General features: G+C 38.3%; 1 protein-coding gene across 3 annotated transcripts in view; it reads right to left on the bottom strand.

The window, feature by feature from the left end:
• Positions 1-24,995, bottom strand: part of LOC108413039 (procathepsin L-like) — a 161,528-nt gene extending 136,533 nt beyond the window's left edge. Inside the window, exons 1-9 of one of the 3 annotated variants that reach the window (XM_017685345.2) lie at positions 24,786-24,975; positions 22,598-22,698; positions 20,847-20,989; positions 18,180-18,374; positions 17,460-17,651; positions 13,859-14,024; positions 12,015-12,123; positions 11,309-11,410; positions 9,593-9,822 (exon numbers count right to left, since the gene is read on the bottom strand). In XM_017685345.2, coding sequence (XP_017540834.1) covers positions 11,311-11,410; positions 12,015-12,123; positions 13,859-14,024; positions 17,460-17,651; positions 18,180-18,374; positions 20,847-20,989; positions 22,598-22,697 — 1,005 coding nt within the window. In that variant the 5' untranslated portion in view covers position 22,698; positions 24,786-24,975 and the 3' untranslated portion in view covers positions 9,593-9,822; positions 11,309-11,310. Of the gene's footprint in view, positions 1-9,592; positions 9,823-11,308; positions 11,411-12,014; positions 12,124-13,858; positions 14,025-17,459; positions 17,652-18,179; positions 18,375-20,846; positions 20,990-22,597; positions 22,774-24,785 lie in introns of those variants that run through there. The other 2 variants (XM_017685347.1, XM_037542165.1) reach the window with 2 other exon arrangements.
• Positions 24,996-25,308: the final 313 nt, after the last annotated feature.

Genomic DNA, 25,308 nt, shown 5'->3' with positions numbered 1-25,308 from the left:
AGGCTGGCTCTTCACCAGCAGCACATAATAGGGACTGAGGTTCACCAAGTTGTGGTCTGACCTACCCAGAGGGGGGAGGGGGGAGCAGCTGTATACATCCTTAACATTAGCATACAGCAGGTCCAGTGTTCTTTCCTCTCTGGTGGGACAGTCCACATATTGAGTGAAGTTTGGTAGTGCCTTGGCCATAGTGACGTGGTTAAAGTCACCCGATATGGCGATAAAGGCACTCGGATGTTGAGTTTGGTGGTGCGCTATAGCACATCAAGTCCTCCTCCTTTGCACTTACTGCTCTCAGTGCAGTCCCGGTCAAACCCAAACAGTCTGGAAGCCATCGATGGAAACATTGTTATCTGGAATGTCCTAGTGTAACCATGTCTCCGAAAATCGCATTAAACTACACTCCCGGTACTCTCTCTGACTCCTAGCTAGTGCTGTTAGCTCATCCATTTTATTAGCCGGCGACCTCACATTGCCCATGAGGCGAGAGGGGAGATGCAGCTTATATCTCCTCTTCTCCATAAGCCTCTGTCACCTCTCCCTCGCTTTCTCCGTACGCTGGTTTGTTCCTCCTCTGCATCCCCTGTGCATCCATCTCCACAGCTCTTCAGGGACATTAATTGTCCTGGTCGCCATGCCGAACGGCTTCAGCGAGATCAGCTGATCCCGGGTGTAAACAAAGTGGCCATGTTGCTGCACAGCAGTGGACCAGGAGAGTGAAAGAAGCATTTTCACGGGTGAAAAAACAGACCAAGACTCTCTCTACTAGCATGTTTCGAGAGGGAATTGGATGTTGAGCTGAAGTTGATTAACAGCGTTCTGACAAATGTCCTTGTTATCTAAATGCAATAAAGCCAGGTGAATGGTGGGGGATACAGCATCCACAGTGGAGCATTTTTGTCTGTACACATATTGGTAGGGTCCAGTGTTGGTGCAATAGATCAGATAGTCATTACGTTTGTTGTCAAAGGACTTCTTTGGCACCGGGATAATGGTGTCTGATTTGAAGCTCCAGGGAGATGTTGAAGATGTCCATGAAGACATCAGCTGGCAGGTGGGCACATTCCTTGGGCACACACCCAGGAATGTTGTTAGGGACTGCAGCTTTACACGCACTCACCCGCAGCAGGGTTATACTCACATCATTTGCATTTACAGACAGCACATCAGTGTTGAATGCTTCAGGAAGATCAAAGAAGCGTCCAGCATCCAGGAGGGCAGTGTCATTGGTGAAGACAAGATGATTCTTCCCCTTGAATGGTAATTTGAATGCCCTGCCACATATGTCAATTGTGATTGGTTCTGAAGTGTCCCTGTATTTTCAGACAACATGAAGCCTTGGCTCTATTGTTGCCACCTTTGAGGCTGTTTATAGCTACCCTGAGTGCCACTCTGTCACCTGATCTGAATGCAACATTGAAGGCCTTGAGCAGGAAACAGACCCCAGCATTCACTTCTGGTTTGGCTGTTTGGAGACACTTGTAATCATCTACATACTTGCTTATTTAGCCAAATGACAAAGATGCACAATCATTCAAATCTGTGTGGGTGCCCAATGAGCAGCATCCTCGAACATGCTCCAGGTAGTGCAGTTGGTAGCTCATGGCTTACTGAAGAAAAAGTATAAATCCCACCCATCTGTGGTGGGATTCCTTCCCTGAATGAATGAATTTCATGGGTGGTTGGTTGGTGTAGTGGTTAACACCTTTGCCTTCTACGCTGGGGTTCAATCCCTGACCAGGGCAAGCCCCCTACACTATACCAATAAGGGTCCTTGGGCAAGACTCCTAAAACCACCTTGGCCTACCTGTGTAAAATGATCAAATTGTAAGTTGCTCTGGATAAGAGCGTCAGCAAAATGCCATAAATGTAAATGTAAATGAATGCAATGGCGCAATGAGGATAAAGACAGTAGAGTTCTCTCTGTAATCACTGAGGCCAGCATTTTATTGTTACGTATTCCACTGCTGCAGAAAAAGGAGGCAAAAATGACAGAAGCGTTCATACGTTATTCCATCCAGCATGATTACTGAGTCAGGAATACTGCAGGAAGGCCACATTTCAAGCAGAATGAATATGCAGCATTCCCACATGTCATAATGTGCACTAATTTTCAACCTGATCATATTCCCTTTTGTTGTAGAGCAAGTGAACATCGGCTAAAAACAAGTGAGGGTGGGGGTAGCTCTTAGCCTAGCTTTTACTCCAGTGCATCTACCACATTTGTGCTTCTGCTTGCACTGTCTCCTGCACATCCTCCCCTGAAAGGGGTTGTTCAGCTGAGACCACGGTGACTGGGCTTGACTTCCAAAGAAACCCAGCTTTGTTTAGTTCATCCACTAGCTCTGCTTGTAGCACCGAAACACTGTGAGACACTGCATTTTCCTCCAATTCCTAAGAGTGTTGCACAGCTGTGCTTGATTGTGTCAGTGTAACAAATGTTTGTGCTGGTCCACTGATGAACTGGAACACACAGTAACACAAGAGAAACTATAAAATAGCACCTTGCTGCAGTGTCTACTCACATGGCCATCTTTTTTCAGAGATGACCATTTCATAATTGCAATTAGTCAAGAGAGTTTACTCTTGCAATAAGAAAGTGGAATGAGAGCAAACATTTCAAATAAAAGCAATGTGATGTTACAGTATATGATTCTGCTTCTTAGAAATCAGACATTCTCCCTGGTTTGTGTTGGTGCTTTATGCATCTACTTTGTCTTTTATGCTATAATGTTGGAGTGCCAGGCCATATAACACAGGCATATTATTATTTTAGCAGAAAGCATGCACATTTTCCTGTTTTCTCATGGATACTGTTTTGTAATTTGGTAGCTCATGGCTTACTGAAGAAAAAGTATAAAACCATCTGTGGTGGGATTCCTTCCCTGAATGAATGAATTTCATGAGTGATTCATGAAAGAGAATTTGAAGAGAACTCATTCGAAACTTAGTGAAGGACACTTCTTCTGAGGATCTGAGTGAGTTTTTATCTATTGTAATCATATCTTCATCAGTATATTAAAAGTTAAAATGTTGATTTTAGAAAATGTTGATTTTGAGATCATTTGAGACCTAAACATCGAGCCAGACCTTCTTTTTCAGTCTGGGTGTGAAGTTAATATGTGAACACGTACATTGCCATGTGAAAAACTCAAAGCATCTAACTTTAAAATTATTATTTCAGGATTTATAGGGTGACTTGCAGCATGCTCAACATATATTGGGCTGCTGTCATTCTCTTAAATCAGTAATTATACTTAGTTTTAACATTAGCATCTTATTAGTGTTAATTCTGCCCAAAATAGCTAGTTAAAGTATTATTGGTCACGTAAAAGTTAAGTTGTGGTATATCAGAGTCCAGGTTCGTACAGAGGAGTCAGAAATAAAGAAATGGACACAGTGAGCTATGAGAGTCACAGGTTGAGTATAAGAAATGAAAGTATTTCTGAAAAGAAATAACAGAATTACAAAGTTAGCTGCATTCACAGTAGCTAGATTACTCATAATTAGTGTTAAGAATTTGTTCTGAATGTCTGTCAAGTCTTTAGTTAAATAGTGCCACTGAGTGTGTTTACATGCATTTAACAATCCAATAACTGTCGAACATAAAATTTCTGCTTTGCAACCAGGCAATGAACACACGAAGAAATGATGTAAACATGATGCAAAACTCTTGCTGCAACTTTTTTTAAGATTCACACAACTTTATCTGAAAATATGAACATACAGTAGTTCATTCAAATATTTCTATCCATAAGTAACTGTCAAATTTACTGAAACAAATGGCCTAATTTGCTAAGAATCAGTCAAATTTAGCAAAATGATAACCAGAAGTTTTAGGTTCACATTCATGAGAGTTTTCTCTACAAGTGGCAGTAGAAAGTGGAAGTAGATATAAAAATTCAGAAGAAAGCAAATCAATGTTATCTGATTCTGCTTCTTAAGAAAGGTTAACCACAAACATCCTCTTTTGTCTGGTGGTTTTCCTCTTTCACAGCTCTGTTTTTGTGGAAGAATGAGTGTAGGATATTACATAACGTACTGTTATGTATTTTTTGTGGCTGGATGATAGCTGTATTTTCTGTGTTTTGATGTTCAAAGGGCTGAACATGTGGTTAAGAACACTGTGTAGATTTGGAGCAATGAGAATAACACGCTGATTAAAGTGGTCCCAGATGTCTAGAATCAGCCACCAAGAAAAAAAAGCAACTAATCTTCTATGGATTATTTCTGTGGCCTGTACAGTAGACCAGCAAATATACACTGCTCAAAAAAATGAAGGGAACACTCATATAAAAACCTCCTAGATCTGAATGAATGAAATATTCTCATTGAATACTTTGTTCTGTACAAAGTTGAATGTGCTGACAACAAAATCACACATCATCAATGGGAATCAAATTTATTAACCAATGGAGGCCTGGATTTGGAGTCACACACAAAATTAAAGTGGAAAAACACACTACAGTCTGATCCAACCTTGATGTAATGTCCTTAAAACAAGTCAAAATGAGGCTCAGTATTGTGTGTGGCCTCCACGTGCCTGTATGACCTCCCTACAACGCCTGGGCATGCTCCTGATGAGGTGGCGGGTGGTCTCCTGAGGGATCTCCTCCCAGACCTGGACTAAAGCATCCGCCAACTCCTGGACAGTCTGTGGTGGAACGTGGCGTTGGTGGATGGAGTGAGACATGATGTCCCCGATGTGCTCAATCGGATTCAGGTCTGGGGAACGGGCGGGTCAGTCCATAGCTTCAATGCCTTCATCTTGCAGGAACTGCTGACACACTCCAGCCACATGAGGTCTAGCATTGTCCTGCATTAGGAGGAACCCAGGGCCAACTGCACCACCATATGGTCTCACAAGGGGTCTGAGGATCTCATCTCGGTACCTAATGGCAGTCAGGCTACCTCTGGCGAGCACATGGAGGGCTGTGAGGCCCTCCAAAGAAATGCCACCCCACACCATTACTGACCCACTGCCAAACTGGTCATGCTGAAGGATGTTGCAGGCAGCAGATCACTCTCCACGGCGTCTCCAGACTCTGTCACATCTGTCACATGTGCTCAGTGTGAACCTGCTTTCATGTGTGAAGAACACAGGGCGCCAGTGGCGAATTTGCCAATCCTGGTGTTCTCTGGCAAATGCCAAGCGTCCTGCACGGTGTTGGGCTTTGAGCACAACCCCCATCTATGGATGTCGGGCCCTCATACCATCCTCATGGAGTCGGTTTCTAAACATTTGTGCAGACACATGCACATATGTGGCCTGCTGGAGGTCATTTTGCAGGGCTCTGGCAGTGCTCCTCCTGTTCCTCCTTGCACAAAGGTGGAGGTAGCGGTCCTGCTGCTGGGTTGTTGCCCTCCTACATCCTCCTCCACATCTCCTGGTGTACTGGCCTGTCTCCTGGTAGCGCCTCCATGTGCCATCCTGGATGAGCTGCACTACCTGAGCCACTTGTGTGGGTTGTAGAGTCCGTCTCATGCTACCACGAGTATGAAAGCACCACCAACATTCAAAAGTGACCAAAACATCAGCCAGAAAGCATAGGTACCAAGAAGTGGTCTGTGGTCCCCACCTGCAGAACCACTCCTTTATTGAATGTGTCTTGCTAATTGCCAATAATTTCCACCTGTTGTCTATTCCATTTGCACAACAGGTGTGAAATTGATTGTCAATCAGTGTTGCTTCCTAAGTGGACAGTTTGATTTCACAGAAGTTTGCATGTAGTAGGAACTTGTCTGGGAGGAAATGGTGAAATTTTGACCATTTCAGTAAAGAACAACAAGAAGATGCAATCTAACAGCCAAGTGTTGTCTGTTTCAAGTAAAAAAGGTTGAAACCTAATGAAGTTGAAAATATTCATGTTTCTACCATGGGCATAGGAACCCTTGCCATTCCAATTCACCTTCCAAAAAAATTTTCTATCAATGTATAGCCTTCAGCTCTGTAAGTTGCACAAAAATGTTTGAATACAGTAACCATATTTAATCTGACATACAACCCAGAAAAACACAGCCAAATGCATTATGAAACCCAATGACAAAGAAGTAAAAAGCCAAACAAAAACTTTAAAACAAATCATTCATGGCCACTATCAAACAAAACATAGGCTCCACACTGTCCAGTAGATCTGCTGGAAGTCAGGAAACTGTGGAGGGGGAATAATTGCAACAGGCTTTTTTATGAATTATCTTTAAAAACTCATTTTAAAAAATATATTTGGCTATATATAAAATTTTAAAAATTCATTTTTGCAGAACTTGGTTAAAAATGGGTATACTTTTATTCTCAAGCCAGACTTCAGACTTCCTCCAGAGAATCTGTTTCGCGATTCGTGATGTGTAGTGGCAGGTGTGCATTAAAGTGGAACCACAATGAAAACCTCAAATAAAAATTCTTGAAAAAGTTACAGTTGCATCCACCTGTTGAGAATATAGAATTCTGAGGTCTGTCTTTATTTTCACATGGCAAAGCTGCCTAGATGGGGACAGAACTTACAAACTTTGGTAGGCAAGGTGCATGTACTACATGAAATGATTATTATTAAGAGCTAAACTCTATTACACGCTTAGCATTCTGAGACTTTCAATATTACACCTTAAAGCATCATGAAGACGAATATTAATAACTATTGATAGTGTTGGTGATATTGCAATATTGATATTTTGAGCCCATCTGTAATGCCAAATAATATATTAATAAAATTGAGTGAATAAAGCACAGATATTAGAGAGTACTGTAACCCAGCTTTACCTAAACATTCTGCTCTTCTGTATTACCATAAATACTTCACGGAATATATTTGTTTGAAATACCTGCCCAATCTAAACATCTGTCTGACATTCATATAGTTTTATTTAAAAAATGAAAACTTGAGTCTCAACCGTTGCTCAGCTTCAGATGACTTCCGATGAGAGACTTCTAAAACAAAACAGATGCATGCAAAACAATAATAACAGCAAAGCATTACAATGAACTTAAACACAAAACAAACATTATATATTTGTGACTAAAATGTAGCCGAGTAAAATGTAAATTGTTAATATACAAATCCACCAGTGTTACTAGAGTAAATGTAACTGGGCAAATTAAAACTATTACTGCCCCTCTCTGAACTACACAAACTGACGGACTATGTTCAGTTTCATGGTTGTGTGTTTCAGTGAGCTAACCTTGCGCACTGCGATCACTCTTAGATTAATTCTGACGCAGCCTTTCATTTGTTCCAGCTAGCTAATAGTTCCACTGACTGATTCTGCTGCACACTAGCACAGCATCTCACCTGTCCATACTCCAAACCTTATGACCCTCAATGGCTGCACTGCTGAGATGACCCAGCTGTGGGAAGCTGGGTCACTATGTTTAAAGTGCGCTGCTGGGAGCGGTTGCTAAGCAATATCTGAAGTAGCTGCGAGGCATAAACAGACGAGCCGCTTAGCCGCTATCTAACTGCTTGTGCCTTCGCTCGGCATTTCGACCCAGAAATATAGAAAAAAATGCTCACTCCAACTATCTGTTAGTGAGGTTGCTTGTCTCATTTTATCACTACTCACCTTTTAATAGCAGATTCTGAGCCTTGCGGTCGTAACTTCAGGCGCCATTCCACTCGATCCAGTCAGTTAACATTAGCTACGCAACTGAAATATCCTCATTTTTGGGAGCTGAAAAAACGTCATCAGGCAGGTGCCGCTATCTTAGTAAGGAATGTAAGAGACTGTCTGGACGAGCTTTAAAACTGGCTAAACAAACATGATAAAACTACCCGCGTAGCGCCTTGAGTGAGTCACTTACTGTGAACAGCTCATAACGATTGCGTTTGGCCTTAAATGGAAGAGCGGTGGAGAGCACTCGTGCTTCAAAACCGAACGTCCAAGAGGCGGAGTCTCGCACTCTAATTGGTCTGAAATTCCTGCCAGTCATTTGTTTGTCCTCTTATAGACCCATAGAAGTTCACACCTCTGCTGTACTGAATGACCTGTGCTGCTTTGTTTTTTCTTGTTTGTTTTCATCATTTCATTTGTATCTAGACACAGAGCAGAAAAGTGCAAATAGAAAAGTGCTCTGAAATACATAAGACAGCTGAACAGGGTTATTATACAGAGCATCACTGAAGAGGCCAAGTCTTAATATATTAAAGTCAATGTATGAAGTTGGATGTTTAAACAAAAATCTTATCGTTTATTATGTAATTTTATGTGGTGAAACAATTTAGGTCTTTATACTGCTACTCAAATACATTTGTTTATTTTTGTTTGCATTTTTCAAATACCTGGAGTTAATAGTTTTGAAAGTTATACATAATATATAAAAAAGTTTGTTCTCTCTTTCTGTTGGGCCAAATTAAAAGTCCTAATGGTCTAACTTTGGGCAGCCCTGATCGACTTAAGAAAATAAAGAAAAAAGTTGATGTTGAAGAGAGTGAACTAAGTGCTTATTTTGCAATAAGTTTTGGTTGTATGTGATCTCTAAAGTACCCAGGTTAGCTGTTAAGTACATTTACTTCTTATTAGTTCAAAGTTGTTTTATCTTGGTTCCTAGTTTGTTGTCTCTGATTACAATTGTACATAGGAAAATAGATCAGTGTGCTAATCATGGCATGTTTTCTGCAAATGAGCAAAAGGCTGTGACTGACTGTGATGGTACCATTTATCAATGGAGATAAATGAAAAGTTATTCTATGATGAACTTCAATGGTATAAGGAAACAAGTTTAAACATTTTAAGGTAAGGTAAATGGTTTAAGAATCTTTTTTTTTCTTTTGCACTTTTGCTACTGTAAACACATTTCTGCAATAATCAAAAAACAAAACATCCAAAAAAGAGAATCATAAAAGTTCAGCAAGTAAAACTTTAGTGGGGTTCTTTTGGTAATATTACACAAAAAAGAGAAGATTCCAGCAGGTTGTTTCTTGAGGACATACTATATATGTTATATTCTCATTATATTCTACATTAGGGAGTGCTGCAGCAATCCTGGTGATCCTCTGTTGTAATTTTCCATTTGGCAGTGCCACATGAATACCACGCTCATACCACAGGACTTTGTAGTGGACCACTCTTTGGTCTCAATTGAACAGTCTTAAGACACAGCATCTCTATGTCTTAAGACAGAGTGATGTCTCAAGTCACGCCTCATCTTCAATACACACAAAATATTTGCTTCTTTGTCTTAAGATGTTAACTTTCATGTCTCAAGACGAAGACAGTGTCTTTACTCATACATCTTAAGACATTCTTGAGATGTCTTGATATAAGTAAATGTCTCAAGACATCTTATAAATACTGTTAAGACACCTTAAGACACAGTGACAGCTGGATATGTACTAACCACTACACTATCTTTTACTCCCTGCAAAGGCCTATAAGATGTGTATACTACCAACTCGTGATGACAAACAATGAGTAGAACAGGTCATACTGAGGTGCTCAGAGACTTTCAGTGAGGCACCATCATGGTTCCCATCTTCTCCTCGGTAGCTGGAACAACTTCCTCTCAGGTCCTCAGACCCTCATTACTTGAGTTTCCCAGGGGTCAGCTCTTGGTCCATTTCTATTCTACTTCTCAAAGATCACAGATTACACCCAGCTGTAAATTTGCAAATGCTCAAAGTTTATTTATGTACTTTTTAATATATTTATGGACAGTGTCATGAGTGAATATATAACACTGAACAGTTAAAAAAGAAAAAGTTGGAAAACAAAGCAAGCATGTAAATAGATTTTTTTTAAATCGATTAAATGTTGGTGAGGTTGTGTCGTTGATGCTCAGAGGCAAGTATCACCTCTGAGATACTCATCAGGGTCCTAGTGTTCTCCAGTCTGTAGAAAAAAACATTTCATAGAATGGGTTCAATGCATTTATTATGTCATCAATAAATTAACAACAATAAATTGACAATTTTTTAAGGTGTCTTTTACTTTTGTACCAATGTATCAATATATATGGCAGTACAGCGGGGAAAATGTTGTTGGGTAAACTTTAGCCATGCTGCATGACGGCCCCACTAAAACGGCTAAAGATGGTGAATGTTTTGATTCATCTGTGTTATGTTTATCACTAAAATCTGCAAAAAACAACATAAATGCCAGCTGATATATACTAACAGTGTGACTTTCCATAATACACAAAACATATGGTTCTAAATGTAGATGTTGTGATATAAACAGAGTCTGTTCTACAGTTTCTCATTAGGTTGAGTGAATAACTGACTCTAAATGTAGGTATTGTGATATAAACTGAGTCTGTTCTACAGTTTCTCATTAGGTTGAGTGAATAACTGACTCTAAATGTAGGTATTGTGATATAAACTGAGTCTGTTCTACAGTTTCTCATTAGGTTGAGTGAATAACTGACTCTAAATGTAGGTATTGTGATATAAACTGAGTCTGTTCTACTGTTTCTCATTAGGTTGAATGAATAACTGACTCTAAATGTAGGTATTGTGATATAAACTGAGTCTGTTGTACAGTTTCTCATTAGGTTGAATGAATAACTGACTCTAAATGTAGGTATTGTGATATAAACTGAGTCTGTTCTACAGTTTCTCATTAGGTTGAATGAATAACTGACTCTAAATGTAGGTATTGTGATATAAACTGAGTCTGTTCTACAGTTTCTCATTAGGTTGAGTGAATAACTGACTCTAAATGTAGGTATTGTGATATAAACTGAGTCTGTTCTACAGTTTCTCATTAGGTTGAGTGAATAACTGACTCTAAATGTAGGTGTTGTGATATAAACTGAGTCTGTTCTACAGTTTCTCATTAGGTTGAATGAATAACTGACTCTAAATGTAGGTATTGTGATATAAACTGAGTATGTTCTATAGGTCATACAAGTTTTATTCTAATAATTTTGAGACGGTTCTGAACACTGAGCAGATACAGGAGTAAACACAATTATAGGCTGTGAGTTAGTTTAGCCTTTGCCAAATGTAACCGCATACAAAATGTAAAATTTATTTTTGTTACAATTACAAGCAGTAGCATTAAAGAAAAACACAATCTGCAAGCAATAACACAATGTCACTAGATCTCCCCAGACCTGATGCCTTTTCCTTGGATGTCTGAAACCTGATGCTGAGGTCTGCGGATGTGCCAAAATAGGCACTCTATCAAAGGCAGCTTTATTTATATATGCCTGTGTGTTGGAGCAGCACATAGTAACGCACCCTGAGCTTGTTTTTGCATAATAATGAATATTTCCCATCACTGGGGGCTTTTATCATGCTAGGATTTATTTGAGCTAAACTCAACAGTGTATATCTCTATGAATGGGGTCTAGACCTTCCTTTTTAAGGCGTACCTTTAGACCACAGGGTAGACGGCATCTGAGGCAATACCACACTGGTTCATCTTGTTCCTGGACATCTTGATGTAGCCTTTATCACCCCACCCAGTACCCCAGCTGCAAAATAAATTACTTTAAACTGACAGCATATGATTTAGTGAATCTTAAAGCAATGGTTCAGCCATGAAACTGATGAAAATGAAAGCCCCAGGTAATTTCATTCTATGAGAATATAGGCTACATGTACAAATCCTGCTCTATAAATAACAGTCTAGCAATCAATAAAAGAATGACGTAGTATTTAGATAAAATCTTTATACAGTTCCGCTTTCCCCGCCATCTTTGTAGGGCTTCGTCCTCGCTCAGGGTTCAGGCTTCACCTTCCTGCAGTCCTCACAGTCCAGGGGGCCTAACATTCTATTAAGTATATATTCAATTGACCTTAATTTATCCCCTAGCCATAAACCTAACCCTAACAAAAATTAAACCTAAGCCTCACCCTGATATTAATCCATACCCTAATATTAACACTGCTGAGTTTCAACCGATTTTGTTAATACATCGAACCATAGATAATCTACTGGGCGCTATTTAAATGAAGTGAGATCATAACTGGGTACATTTTTGGCTGAACCATTATTATTCTATTATTTAACTATGAATTGTTCAGTTACTACTAAAAACTATGTATTAGTTCAACTGGAATTGCCTGTTCATTCACCTGTTCTTGACCAGCCAGTAGTCATGCCCGTGTTCATCAGTGCCATAACCAACAGCCAGGACAGCATGATTTATATTCTCTTCGGTGCAGTATGGATCATCATATACCCCTATAGTGAGACAGTGTATTAGCCATCAGTTACAGATATGCCCACATTAATCAACTTACTAGTAAATTGAAAAATCAATGAACCAAACAAGGTGTTACAGAATCACCCCATGTGGATTCTGCAATGAAACTTCACAGCTCTGTCCTGCCCTGACTTGTTTAGAGCCCCACATCCTTTACAGAAATTCTAATTTCTGCTAGCCACCTATAGGACTTATAATTGCTTGTTAGCACTTGGCTAATACTGGGCTGTTCTTGATAAAACACAGACATCTTAAGCTTGTAAAAGATGTTCCATATGTTTTATATGAAGCTTGTAACAGGCATGATCATATATCTGAGCTTGTATGTGTCAGTTTTACAGAGACGCTTATAAAAAGTTGTTATAGAGCTGCTGCCACTGTTTTCCATTCCTAACAGCTAATCGGAACACTGCTTAGACTACAGCTCATATTCACAGTTCACAACATATCGCCCCCTTAGAATTATAAGGTTCTGTCTGCGTTCTGAGCAATTCTGAGATATTGAGCTTTAAATATTTTGCGTTTGCATAGCAAAACTGATATGTGGAACAAGTCTGTGTCGTACAGGAAAATGACAGACATTCTAAATGTATTCTAAATGTACAATATCAAAATCCGAGCAGATTTGTAAATAATTTTTTTGGATCAAGAGAAATGCAGAGCGAACCTTCCAATCCAGAGAACTCGCTTTCTGCTTTCTGAGTTATGAGGTTCTATCTGACATGTTGTATTATTTATTTATCTTTTTATTACACTTGTTTCTTGTTTTAGAAACAAAAAAGCATAGCCGGTTGAGTATAAAGGTCAGTGCTAAATAGTTTGTCCTGTGCACAGGTCAGTTTTAGGCAGGAGCCCTTAGTTTGAGTTTCCTTTAGTTAGACAGAAACCAGCTACTGTATTAAACTGGCCCAGCTGGTGAGTCTAAAGGCAGCATTTGGTTTTGTTTTATATCAGAAATGTGACTCTAATGACCCAAAATGTCCTATTTTGGGAGAAAGAAGAAAAAGAAAGACAGACAAATGAATGAAATGAATGTTTATGTTGTAATTAAGAGGCCATCAATTCAAATATTTACTGTATAATTACCTTTTAGGTGTAACTTTTATGAAAAATGAAGACAGTAAGCCTTTTTAAAGAGCTGTAAGAAGACAGGCAGAGTTTCAGCAACACGTTTTCATATTTCATTAACTTTTATGAACTTTTTCTGCTGTCACTGAGCAGAGAGGTGTCATGAGAATAAAGAAGAATCTGATTGGTCCTCTTGTGTGTATTCGAAGTGCTGATTGGCTCACGGAGTTTGACTTTGGATATAGAACCTTTTTGTTTTCTAGATAAAGTGTCCAAAAATGCAAACAACAAAAAAAAACACTTCATGTAATGTCAAGACGTCACAGGTTTTGACAAAAATGTCAGATAGAACCTTATAATTCCAATGGGACAATATTTAAAGCTTTCCATTATGTTGAGCTGAAGTCCTAACCAATGGGAGATTTTACTTGGCTGTCTCAACCTAGATGCTACAGAGAAAACAATCCTGATTGGACAATTTTGATTTCCTGATTTACTATGCTACTACATTAAAGCAATACAGGAATGGGATGATGATTGCTAGAAATCAGTAGTCCCTCTCTGAAAATTCACCACTTTTCCCTGCAAATCAGATTTGTGCCTCAGCAGAGACAGGGTGGTTACAGGATGGTTTCTGAGGGTTACCCGACTCATAAAACTGGAAGGTGTTACGGCTGGCCTCTATGGATACTGAAACAGGCCCGATTGCAGCCAAGGCGATCTGCAGAGCTTTCTCGTCTCCAACCGGTAACAGTTCGAAGCCACTGCAGGTAGCACTAGCTTCCATTGGTTTAAACCTGCATGACCCTTCCTGTAGAACAGAGAGGGACAATCAGAAGTGTCTGTAGGACTGCCCACTCCATGGTTCAGGTTTAAACCAACTGTTTAGTGAAACAGTAAATTTACCCCTCCTTACCCAAAATACCGATCAGCCAAGTAATGTTTAGTGTTCAGTTTCTCTAATAGACTTGAATATGTGGGTTCCATCACCTTATGACACACTGTTATCAATACATTTGGACTAAACTACACACAAAATTTCAGGCTTGAAATTTTGAGATACTTATATCTACTTTTATAGATGCATGTGCAAATGTCCAGAATGGAAATCAAGCATGTTCAATTTTCAATACCAGGAAAAAAGTAGAAAAGACATGTTAATTAGAAAGTTACCCAAAAGCCTCAACAACCAGTCCTAATATCAGCTGTGTGAGTGTTCAGTGTGTCAATCTTGACCTTTATTCCAGCTTCCATTCTTTTCACAAGACTCACTTTCAGTTTCTTAAAGAAATCGGCAGACACGCCTCCAAAGTTCAGTCTTAGAAGCTGGTTTAGTATTTTCTGCTTCTCACTACCTAAATTGTCCCAGTTGTAAATTTAGACTCCTCTATGAACGCTTTTGGGTCTCTAACAACAGTGTAGATACACGTGAATAATATATGTAACAACACTGTACCTACTTATGATTTAGTCTTTGTTAGTCAAATTACAGAAGTACAGCCTATGTAACTACACATGTGTACCAACTTCAGTTTTGCCTCATATAATTACACAAGTGTATCTTTGATACACCACAGCTCAGAAGTCTTTTCCAGCGGTTGAAGGAAGTATGTTTTTCATAACATTACATTTATGTTTTACATAATTGCTATGAAATAACTGTTGTAACAAGGTAACCTAATCACACCACATTTATTAATATCATTCTGTAATTACACTGTCCCTCTATGACAACTACACAGGAACTGTCCTGTAGTGCAATGTTAAAGTTACAATTTAAAGTAAGTGGGCAGTTCCTGTGTGGTTGGTATGTAAGTACTGTGTAATAATGGAGTGGTAATAAAAACATTGCTTTAGGGGTAACGCAACACATTTAATTAATTAATGCTATTACAACTATTTAGATACACTTGCGTGATCACATGAGGCAAAACTGATGTAGACACGTGTAATTGGCTGTACAAAGGCTGTAGTTTTGTAATCCATTTGTAACAGGGCCTAAATCATTAGTAGTTACATTGTGGTTACCTATGTTGTTCACATATAACTACACAGTTATTAGAGACACTTAATATAAAGTGGGACCACTCTTTCTTCACATCCCAGATGTCCAGTTTTGGTGATCTAGTGCCAATTTCCGCATTTGTGTCAGTTTTTATCTCTGCTCTTTGGTCATTTTCTGAACTACAGTTTTGCAAACTTCTTTTGTTTGGCAAATGAATTATAAATAGCTTGAATAAAATAACTAAATGTGTCTTAATGACCATTTTGACTGGAAAAAACAGTGATGTCTGATTTTTTGCACAGTAGTGTAAAATTTCATATATATATATATATATATATATATATATATACATAAGAAAGCTTCTTTGATCCTACAAAATGACTTATATAAAGTGTCTATATTTTCTTGTTATCTACTGCAGTCTCTTAGCTCATTTACAAGTCCAAAGAGCAGAAACAACACTAGTAATGCACCAATTGTGAATTTTTATGGCCCGTTTCAATTCCCAATTCTTTATAGCCAAACTGGTCAACGCCTGAATTTTTGGATGAAATCTAATAATATTTAGCCAATCTAAAGCTCATACTGCACTTGTTAAATAAAACACACAAATGCATTTTTGAGGACTTTCTATGAGCCAGTGTTGCCATTTCAGTTACATTATTGACTCTAACAGGCCAAGCTGGCATTTTAAATTCTTGAATAAGGAATCGGTCACCTCTTCCAATAAAATGAACCAAATGATGTGCTAGATTGAAATGAAAGCTGCTTTCACACCTGCACTGAAAAAAGTGCACTGATTTTTCTGACTTTCGAAAGGTGTACATCAATAAAAAAATCAAGGTGTACATCAGTTCCACATAATTAAAAAATATATTATCACCTCTTTTCCTGCCAAAAGTGAATAAACATAAAGAAATGAATGTGTTTATTTATCACTTTCTGATGTACATTTTCAGTGCTGAACCAGTATTTGAGTTTTTTTGGCAAAGTTGTACCATTTTTATTTGGTTTGGTCAGTTTCACACTTCAGTACCAAATTTCAATTCTGTGTTTGGGTCATTCTACAGAAACGTCCACTTTTCTGTACAATGTGGACGTTTACATGTTTTAGTGGATGTTCCATAATTGACAAAATATGGTGGTTTTATAAAATGCATTTTTCATTTAAAATGTCACGGGTGTTACCTTTCTTATGTGTAACACCAATGAAGATTGGTAACACCAGTGACATTTTATTGAAAAATGCATTTTATTAAACAGCTGCTACAGAGCATCAAACCATATGTTGTTAATCACGGAATATCCACTAAAACATGCAATTCAGTCCACTTGTATTCTAGTTTTTCACAACTGCATAAGAATAAAGTAGGTCACACCAGTGACTTCAGCTAAAAGCTTCTACATATGAAATCATGAGCTCAATGAGAATTTCTGATAACTGAAAAGACACAGTGGACTTACCGTGTGCTTTTCTTCATAGATCCTTAAATTTAAAAAAAATTTAAAAATAGGTAAAAGGAAGTCAAATTCACCCGACTCCTGGGCACAACAACTTTCTTTATATATTTTATAATATTTATTTGGCATGTTTTCTTTATGTGATATAAATCATATATTCCATAGTCATGTATAGATTATTGCAGTTAAAATAACAGAAAAAAAGTGTTTTGTTCTAGATAATTGATTTAAAAGCTAACACTGCTAAATTCATGTCTGAACAAGGTGTGATTGATATAATAACTTATTGTTTTATTTTAAAATATAAATAAATTGTAACCCTAACATGATTTTCTAAGTGTGATATATCTCTAAACACAAAAATGGACGTTTCTGTAGAATGACCCATTTGTTTACTGGTCAGAAATTCTGCAGGGACAACTGAAAAATAGAAAACAGAGATGTTTGCTGTTTTACATGCATCATAATCAAAGCAATAAGAAGAAAATTTAATTGATATCTGCTTCAATGGACCAATCAGGTTTTCTTGTTTTTTGGTGGACCACCATTCAACTGTATACATGGGATGCTCCACTGGACCAAACTGAAAAAAAGTTTGAAGTCCGCACTAAACAAGGTGTGAAATGGTCCTAGGAGGTCGACTGGCTCTATACCAGAATAAGTGGTGTGTAGCTATGTTAAGATACTGTGATTCAGGTTTAGCAGCAAAATTCAAATATGGTTCGAGAGATTTTGCCTGCCTCACCTTATTTACCTGGCAGTTTACTTTGATAAACACACCTTGTTCTCATAAGGATAGGAGCTTTCTGACATCAGGCCTCCACTTTCCATGACATACTGAAAGGCTCGGTCCACAAAACCACCATCACACCCATCGTTTCCAAAGGGCCAGGAGCAGTCGAGCAGCTGCTGCTCACTCAAAGCTACCAGCTTCCCTGTCCTCCGGAACATCTGACCTTCTAGTGCCCCCACCTGAGAGAGAGGAACAAGAGAATAAAATCATATAATGGAATGCAAAACTGTTTTGTTGGATTCATTATTTCAATTATAGATAACAAACACACTTAGCTAGCAAGCATTACATTACAGTGGCCAGTGACCATCAAGCATGACGGCATGAAAAAAGAACAGCAATAAACAACATGTAAAGACATGCCTGGCATTCAACTCTTTTCAAATCTTTTCTCTCAGTTGGGATGATTAACTGATTAACCTTTCCTATAAACGGTTAATGTTCAAATAGGCAGATTTTCATTCAGTTTAAATTTGTGCACATGAGGGTACATGAGGGCCGTTAGTAAAGGGAAACAGCAGAGATTAAACCATCCTAAATGTAGTTTATAGCAATATCACAACTAGTGTATTTAGCCGCATGACACAGTGCTGAGTTTATCTGTCCTGTTTCATTTTATTTGTTTGTTCCTTCTGCTTTTATGACTGTCCTCACACACACTTCCATCTCCCCGTCTCTCTCCACTTGTCTGTCTTACTGAGACTCACCGCACTGAAGGTCCAGCAGGAGCCACAGTCCTCCTGGTTCTTGACATCCGTCACAAAGCCCAAGTCCGTCCACTCCACAGTGTCGGGCAAAGTAACACCCTCTGCCTGTCGGAGGAGTGCAGGTGTACTGCGTCTCTGGGTTCTGTTGGAGGATCGCAGACAGTGTGTGAACCTGGCTTGGTACTCCTGGTTGTCCTGTTGAGACAGTGGAACGGTTAAGCAATGTTGTTCTTCTCATATATGTGTGTGTGTGTGTGTGTGTGTGTGCGTGTGTGTGTGTGTGTGTGTGTGTGAATTTATTGCAAATTTTTAAAACATGCTTCTGATATATACATATGTATATATATATATATATATATATATATATATATATATATATATATATATATATATAAAGCAATGCATACATTGCTGCTGCTGTCAGAAGAAAACCTTGTATCTCCAGTTTTAACATCTTCCAGTTTTTGACATAATATGAAAGTATAAGTTGCCCTTTACACTGTGTGTAAATTTCATGATGAGTGGACTAAAAGAAATGATCCAAAATGACTTGGAAAGAATTCTGGTTCCATTGACTTACATTGAAAGTAAAGTAGGTTTTAACCTTCTACTGTAAAGTTAGCATTTTGGGCGATACAAGGTTTTCTTCCGACAACAGTAATATATATAATTATATATATATATATATAAAATTTACAGGAGAGGTCAAAAATCTTTGCTTAATGTAAAAAGATTAGGGCATTGCCCAGCTGCACACAGGACAGCTGCTGTGCCAAATAAATAGATATACTTGGGGTGTATTTTGGACAGCAACAATATCTATTTGATATATAGAAAAATATTTGGAATTTATACTGACAACATACAGTATATTGCACATATATTTTTGATATGAGGAAATACATGTATTTATATTTTTTCTTCTAAATGTTTTTGTTCCTTCTGTCCAGTTACTGTTACGAGTGTATATAATCACAGTTTTTAAGCATAAAATTCACTGGTTTTAGCAGTTTTAACACTGCTAACTAGCTAAGCTAAAACACAAATGATCAACAGAAGCGCTAATGGCTGCATTATTGTCACTCGAAAGGCTGACTTTGAAACACACTATGATGAATATTGGTCTTCTTCAAATTAAATAGGTGTCTCCATACATTTAAGCATGAGAACAAAAGGGGGAGGGTATTACTCGCCTTCAGGTTGTGCCTGTGACCGAATCACAGCCGTGAAGTGTTGTATTGCTTTTATACAACAGCTAAATAAATAAAGTAAGAAATAAAGAAACTGGGCCATGAAGGTGGGATTTAATATGTTTTAAGGTCAGCAATTCCAAATTATAGTTCCTCAACAAGCCGCTTGTTGGTATGTCAGAGTAACAAGCTCCACTCACTCACCGCAGTTAAGTTGTCCGGTTCCTTACACTAAATTCCGAAACTGTGATTACCACTTAGCAGCTTTTCAGTCAGCAGCTATGACAGAAGAACATCTGAACTACCTGGAATTACCCAGAAATTAACCGAATAAGATTCGCCAAACGTGTAGTCTGATCTTCAGAGTTTGACCATATCAGACTGAGTCATAAAACTGCTGCAATATCAAGTTCAGCTCAGATTTCTCATTTTTTGCCAGATCAGTATTAATGTTGTTTTGTTCCAGCCAGTCTGTAAAGCATCTTGCAGCCTGTTTTGTTTGGCGAATGGTATTGGGTTCATTTCTGGTAGATTCCAGGCTGTGTAGGTGCTCTTCTATCACAGCTGCTGACTGAAAAGTTACTTAGTGGTGATGACAGTTTGGGAATTTAGCGGAGTCTCATCTTCAGAGTCTGACCAAATCGGCTGTCAGGCAAATGTGATCTTAAAAGTATCCATTTTCTGTTTGTGTCTAAGCAAGAAATAAAAACGTTCAAATGGCTTGAGCGTCTCCTACAGCTGTCAAACTCATTGCTTAACAGTGGCATCTCAGCAGAGTGATACAGTGTTTGTGAAGAAAATGTGATGTTATGGCGAAATAACAGCACTTTTAGTACACTTCTCAACCAATCAGCTTGCGTGGCCAGAATTCACTGTTGTATAATTCCTTATAACACATTTTTATGTTTGTTCTATGAAAAGTGAACCATGACAATTTAATGGCTTTTCATGGCTTCTATATCTAAACTTTCATTAGCATGGATGATTCAGTTGTACAATTAATAATATAAAATAAATGGAGTTATTCTAAGGAATAATGAGAGATACAAACACAAAACATATATTAAGACTGGTATAAACCATCAAGTTGAATCGCGTTTACTCCCCATTACAAACAGTGCTCTAGACTAGTGATTCCCAGTGTTAAGAAATACACTCCCATTCAAAAAAATTCTAAATTTTGATGGTTTTTACTTATGGTTCTGGGCTGGTCCGGGTTTAAACCTTATAGAAAATACTTGCTCTGATGTTAAACACAGACTAGCTCAGCAATATTTCTCAGCTGGACGAAGCTGTCAATGCTGAGAGGATCAAAAGAGGCTCTTCTTTCTGTAAAAGACTATCTGCAAATTTATACACAAAACTTCAACATCTAAAGACAATCAGTGATAAAGGCTGTCCCACACTGACTTACTGCATTTATTTGTTAAATTCTGCACAGGAATGTTCATTTGATTTGCAGGACACAGGATCTCACCATGTCTGCAAAGTGGTTCATGCCGAGTCTGTAGCTTCTGAGGCCCTGGTCAGCCAGCAGGTTGTGCTCCAGGATCAGCTTACGATTGTCCAGCCAGGTCATTTTACGGCGAGACTCTTCATCCATTGAACCATAATGCTTTCCTACAAAAGAGGTAAGTAGTCCTTTTTCCAGGCGTGCACATTTGGAAAAACACAGCAGATACTTTACGAAACAAACAGGCCATTCCAAAACACCCTAAATAACTCCCATTGCCTATTTTTGCATATTTCTCACACTTAATTGTTTCAAATCTTCAAACTAAATCAAATAAAAGGCAAAAACAACCTGAGTAAACACATTATACATTGTGTAAATCTCATTTATTGAAGAGAAATTATTCAACACCAGCTGTCCCTGTGTGGAAAAAGCCTATTTAAGTATTCAATGAGCCAATTAACCAAACTTAGTTGACCAATTATACTTGACACACCCAGGCTGGCAGTGTTGTTGAACCTAAACCTCACTTAAATTAGAACCCTTTCCAGTGATGTGAAGTAGGCTAAAAAGTCTCAACAAGCTGCTGCCACCAAAAAAATTGTGGAATAGTTTAGAATAGATTTATTGAAATAAATCATCCTAGAAAGGCTTACCAAGCCATGGTAGAGCCTATGGAACTTCAGTGAACCACAGTAAGAGCCATTATCAAAGAAGTGGTTGAACTACCAAAATTGCCCCATGAGCACAGCGACATCTCATCCAGCAAGTCACTACAAAACCCAGACGAACATCTAAAAAGGCCTCAGACGCCTCAGATGATTTCACCATTACAAAGGGACTGTTGAGCAAAAATGGTCTACAGTTGCGAAACTACTCTTAACCAAAGGGAACAGAAAGTCTCGTCTCACATCTGCCAAAAACATCTTGATGACCTTCAAGCCTTTTGGGATAATGTCCTGAGGCCTGAGTTGAAAGTGAAATTTTTGGGAAGACAGAGGTCCCATTACATCTGGCATGAAGCTAACACAGCATTCCACAACAACATTATAACAGCAGTGAAACATGGTGGTGGTAGTGTTACAGGATGTGTGTGCTTTGCTGCTGGGCAGTCTTGTCATCAATCCATGATCTGAGCATCATTTGCGGCTGGGTTAGGCATCAAGACAACAATCCAAAGCACAAAAGCAAGTCCAAGTCTGAGTGACTCAAAACAAAAAAAATTAAGGTTTTGAAGTCACCTATTCAAAGAACCCCTTTGAGATGCAGGACCTTAAATGAGCAGCTCATGCTTGAAATCTCTTCAGTTTGGCTGAATGAAAGCAAATCTGCAAAGAACATCTGACCATTTTTCCTCCACAGACTGATGTTATAGGACACATCTGGTTGCAGTTGTCACTACTTAAGATGCCCCAACCAGTTATTTGAGTTTGCTTTTCAGATGACTGATATTGGTGTTTCACATTTTCTCTTCAAAAACTGAAATGATCACTTATCAGTGTTTTGTGTTTTCTCATGGTTTCCTCATCTTATATAACATCTATGAGGATGAAGAATTTAAAAAGATTCTAATCTTGTAATTAGTTACTTGCAAAGATGCTTCTTGCAGCTGCTATACCTCTCAGCTGTGAAACATAATGGCATGTTAATACTAAGGCCCAAAATCATCTAAAGAACTGTGATCTCTCTGACTGTTCTCTGATTTCTGATTGACAGCTGTTAAATAGAAGTGGAGATTTTGTTATACAGAAGCAGATTTAACATAGATTTCTCACCAAACTTCAGTTTCCAGGTGTGGAACTCCAGGTCCTCCAGGGAGAAGCTGGCAGCACCGCCCACGACCACAAGAGCGGCGACAGCAAGCAAAATCCTCATTCTTAGCAGAGTTTAATTCAGCCGTGCAACGTTACAAAGAATTGCAATTTAACTCAATAGATGTGATTTAGAATCAGCGCAAATTTCAGCAAAATTCATAAACAAAAAATTGAGCTCAGTTTTAAAATTTTGCATTAAAAATATAGTTTTAAATTTCATTAACCCCTTCAAATCCCAGGCTTATTACACACTAAGCCTTATTATTCAGTAAGTACACAGACATTAATGCAAACAGGTTGAACTATTCTTAGGTTATAGATGTGTAATAGAGCCATGGCCTGTTAAGGGCTTAAATTGCATATATATATATATATATATATATATATATATATATATATATATATATATATATATACATATATATACATATATATATATATATAGGTGCAAAAATTTTTACACCCATCTTATATCACAATGATTCATGTCTATTAGCAACACTCTATTCACCTTGTGGAATACTAGAGGAATTACACAGAAACCCCCTAGCAACCACCTGTAATACCACAGTAACCATTTGGCAGCACCCTAGCAACCATGTAGCAATGGTTTAAGATGCACAATCACTCTGCATTTTCATTAGAAGATGCACTTTTCTAGTTCTAAAGTGTAACTGTTACAACATTACTGTGTAATCCTTAAATATAACGTGACATCCTGATAAAAACACATGGGTTAATGCTGATTTCGCTGCACCTTCTAAAAGATAGATCCTTGAAGCCAGTTGTATTACATGCATTTATAACCTAAGAATAGCTCCATTAGTTTGCATTGAAGTCCCTGTAGTTACTGAATCATTAGTCTTATTATGAAATAAACCAGGAATGTTAAGAGGTTAAATATAAATGGACATCTGCTGCTGTTGAGTTAATTCAATAACTGAATTCAATAACTCTGGTTATTATGAATGCCGTCACACAAGACGCACCACGCCACATCATGCAGTGTTCCAAAAATTCATTAATTTAACTATTTCACTATTTCTTTCCATGGAGGTATGCAGACCAGCACATACTGGCCTTATATGTTCAGTTTCTCAACACGTCACAGCGCACATCACTCCATTTTTAAAGCCATATTGAGACCTCAGAAAGCCACAGTAGATCACATGTGGCTTGAGGTTTACACAGAGCAAGGCAGACGGCCTTTTAGGTAAATAGCCACATGCTAATGGTGTGGTAGCTCAGCTAACACTACTAGCCTAGCCTTTTTCAGCTGCTTTTCTTTCTTGTATCTTTCAGCCTCAAAATAGCCAGCCTATGCAAAGGTAGTAAGCGGATGCTAAGCGTGCTGAACATTGCTCAGTGATGCTGAATACTTTATTTTATACCATTTGTATGGGTAGAGTGAGAAAATGGACCTGAACCTGTTGTTTTGGGCTTGTTCCTGCTGGGGATTCTACAGCAGCACTCTGCTACATGGCGCTACATGACGTGGTGTAGCCAATATGCAACGGCCTTTAGACATGTGGTTACGGTCAGAAGAAATAAAGGTTCTGTGCAGGTACATTTTACATTCATCAAGGTATAAACAGTGTATATGTTCCCTCAAAGCTACAACAGTGGTTTAAAGGTCCAATTCTGAATCTTAAATAAGCTTTTCCCAGGTGAAAAGTATGTATTTGTACCTTTTTATAACCTAATGTTTTAATACAGAACAGTAAAATAAAAAGCCTGGAGATGAGAAGGGGTGTGGAGTCAATACAACTTAGAAAATATCATTACAATGGCTTATGGTACAGTTATGTTCCCTGACTAAATTAGTCACTACTATTGAGGTGGACCCTTTGAGGGTTCCACCCCAGTGACAGTTTAGTACTTTTATTTCTGAGAGTGCAGCCTTGTTGGAAATTCACACATAGCCCTGTTTCTATCAGGATACTCTTGTTTGCTCAGTTTTGACATTAGTAAAAATTGAGGTTGATAATCCAACTGTAATAGCAAATACCAGTAGTTGTTGCATGTATTGGTAATGTGTAAGTAACCACATAGCTATTAGCAAGAAATAGGAACACGACTTTGAAAGGTTAACTCTTTTTTCCTATTTTGTCTTTAATTCATAGATCTAAATGTGACTTTCAGCACGTACCTGATTGTGATCTGGAGCCTTTAGGGTATCTGTGTGTGTCTGTGTGTTTAAATAGTCTCAGGAGCCAGATGTCTGATTATTATTGATATCTCTGTGGGCAGAGCCTATGAGCCAGAAATGACTGTGTCAGTAATTCATTATGAAAAGGAGATAATGCCTGCACTGTATACTGCAGATTTTAACACATGATTACTGTTTATTTGCTGAAGTTAAGATACTGGAAAAAATGTGGCATGTGCATAAGTCTGGGTGCCCAGTCAGCACTTAGTAAGTAAGCCTCCAAAGTTTTTTTTGTAGCTAGCTAACGGTCTTTCTGTTCTTGATTTAGGAATTATTCTCGCTTTTCCCTGCAGAACACTTGCACAGTTCATCTTATTTGCATATCATCTTTGAAATCTAACCACAGAGTTTCTTAAGAGAGTGTGGGACAGTGGCTTCCAGAATTTGTTGACATTTAGCTAAATCTCTTCTTTTCCTCAATCTCTACAACATTTTATACTCATTTTATGTGATCCACTCATTT

Source organism: Pygocentrus nattereri, chromosome 10 (assembly GCF_015220715.1).
Source record: "Pygocentrus nattereri isolate fPygNat1 chromosome 10, fPygNat1.pri, whole genome shotgun sequence".
In the NCBI taxonomy this organism is placed as follows: domain Eukaryota; kingdom Metazoa; phylum Chordata; class Actinopteri; order Characiformes; family Serrasalmidae; genus Pygocentrus; species Pygocentrus nattereri.
The sequence above is the reverse complement of the archived record's forward strand: the minus strand, read 5'-3'. Positions and strand labels throughout refer to the sequence as shown.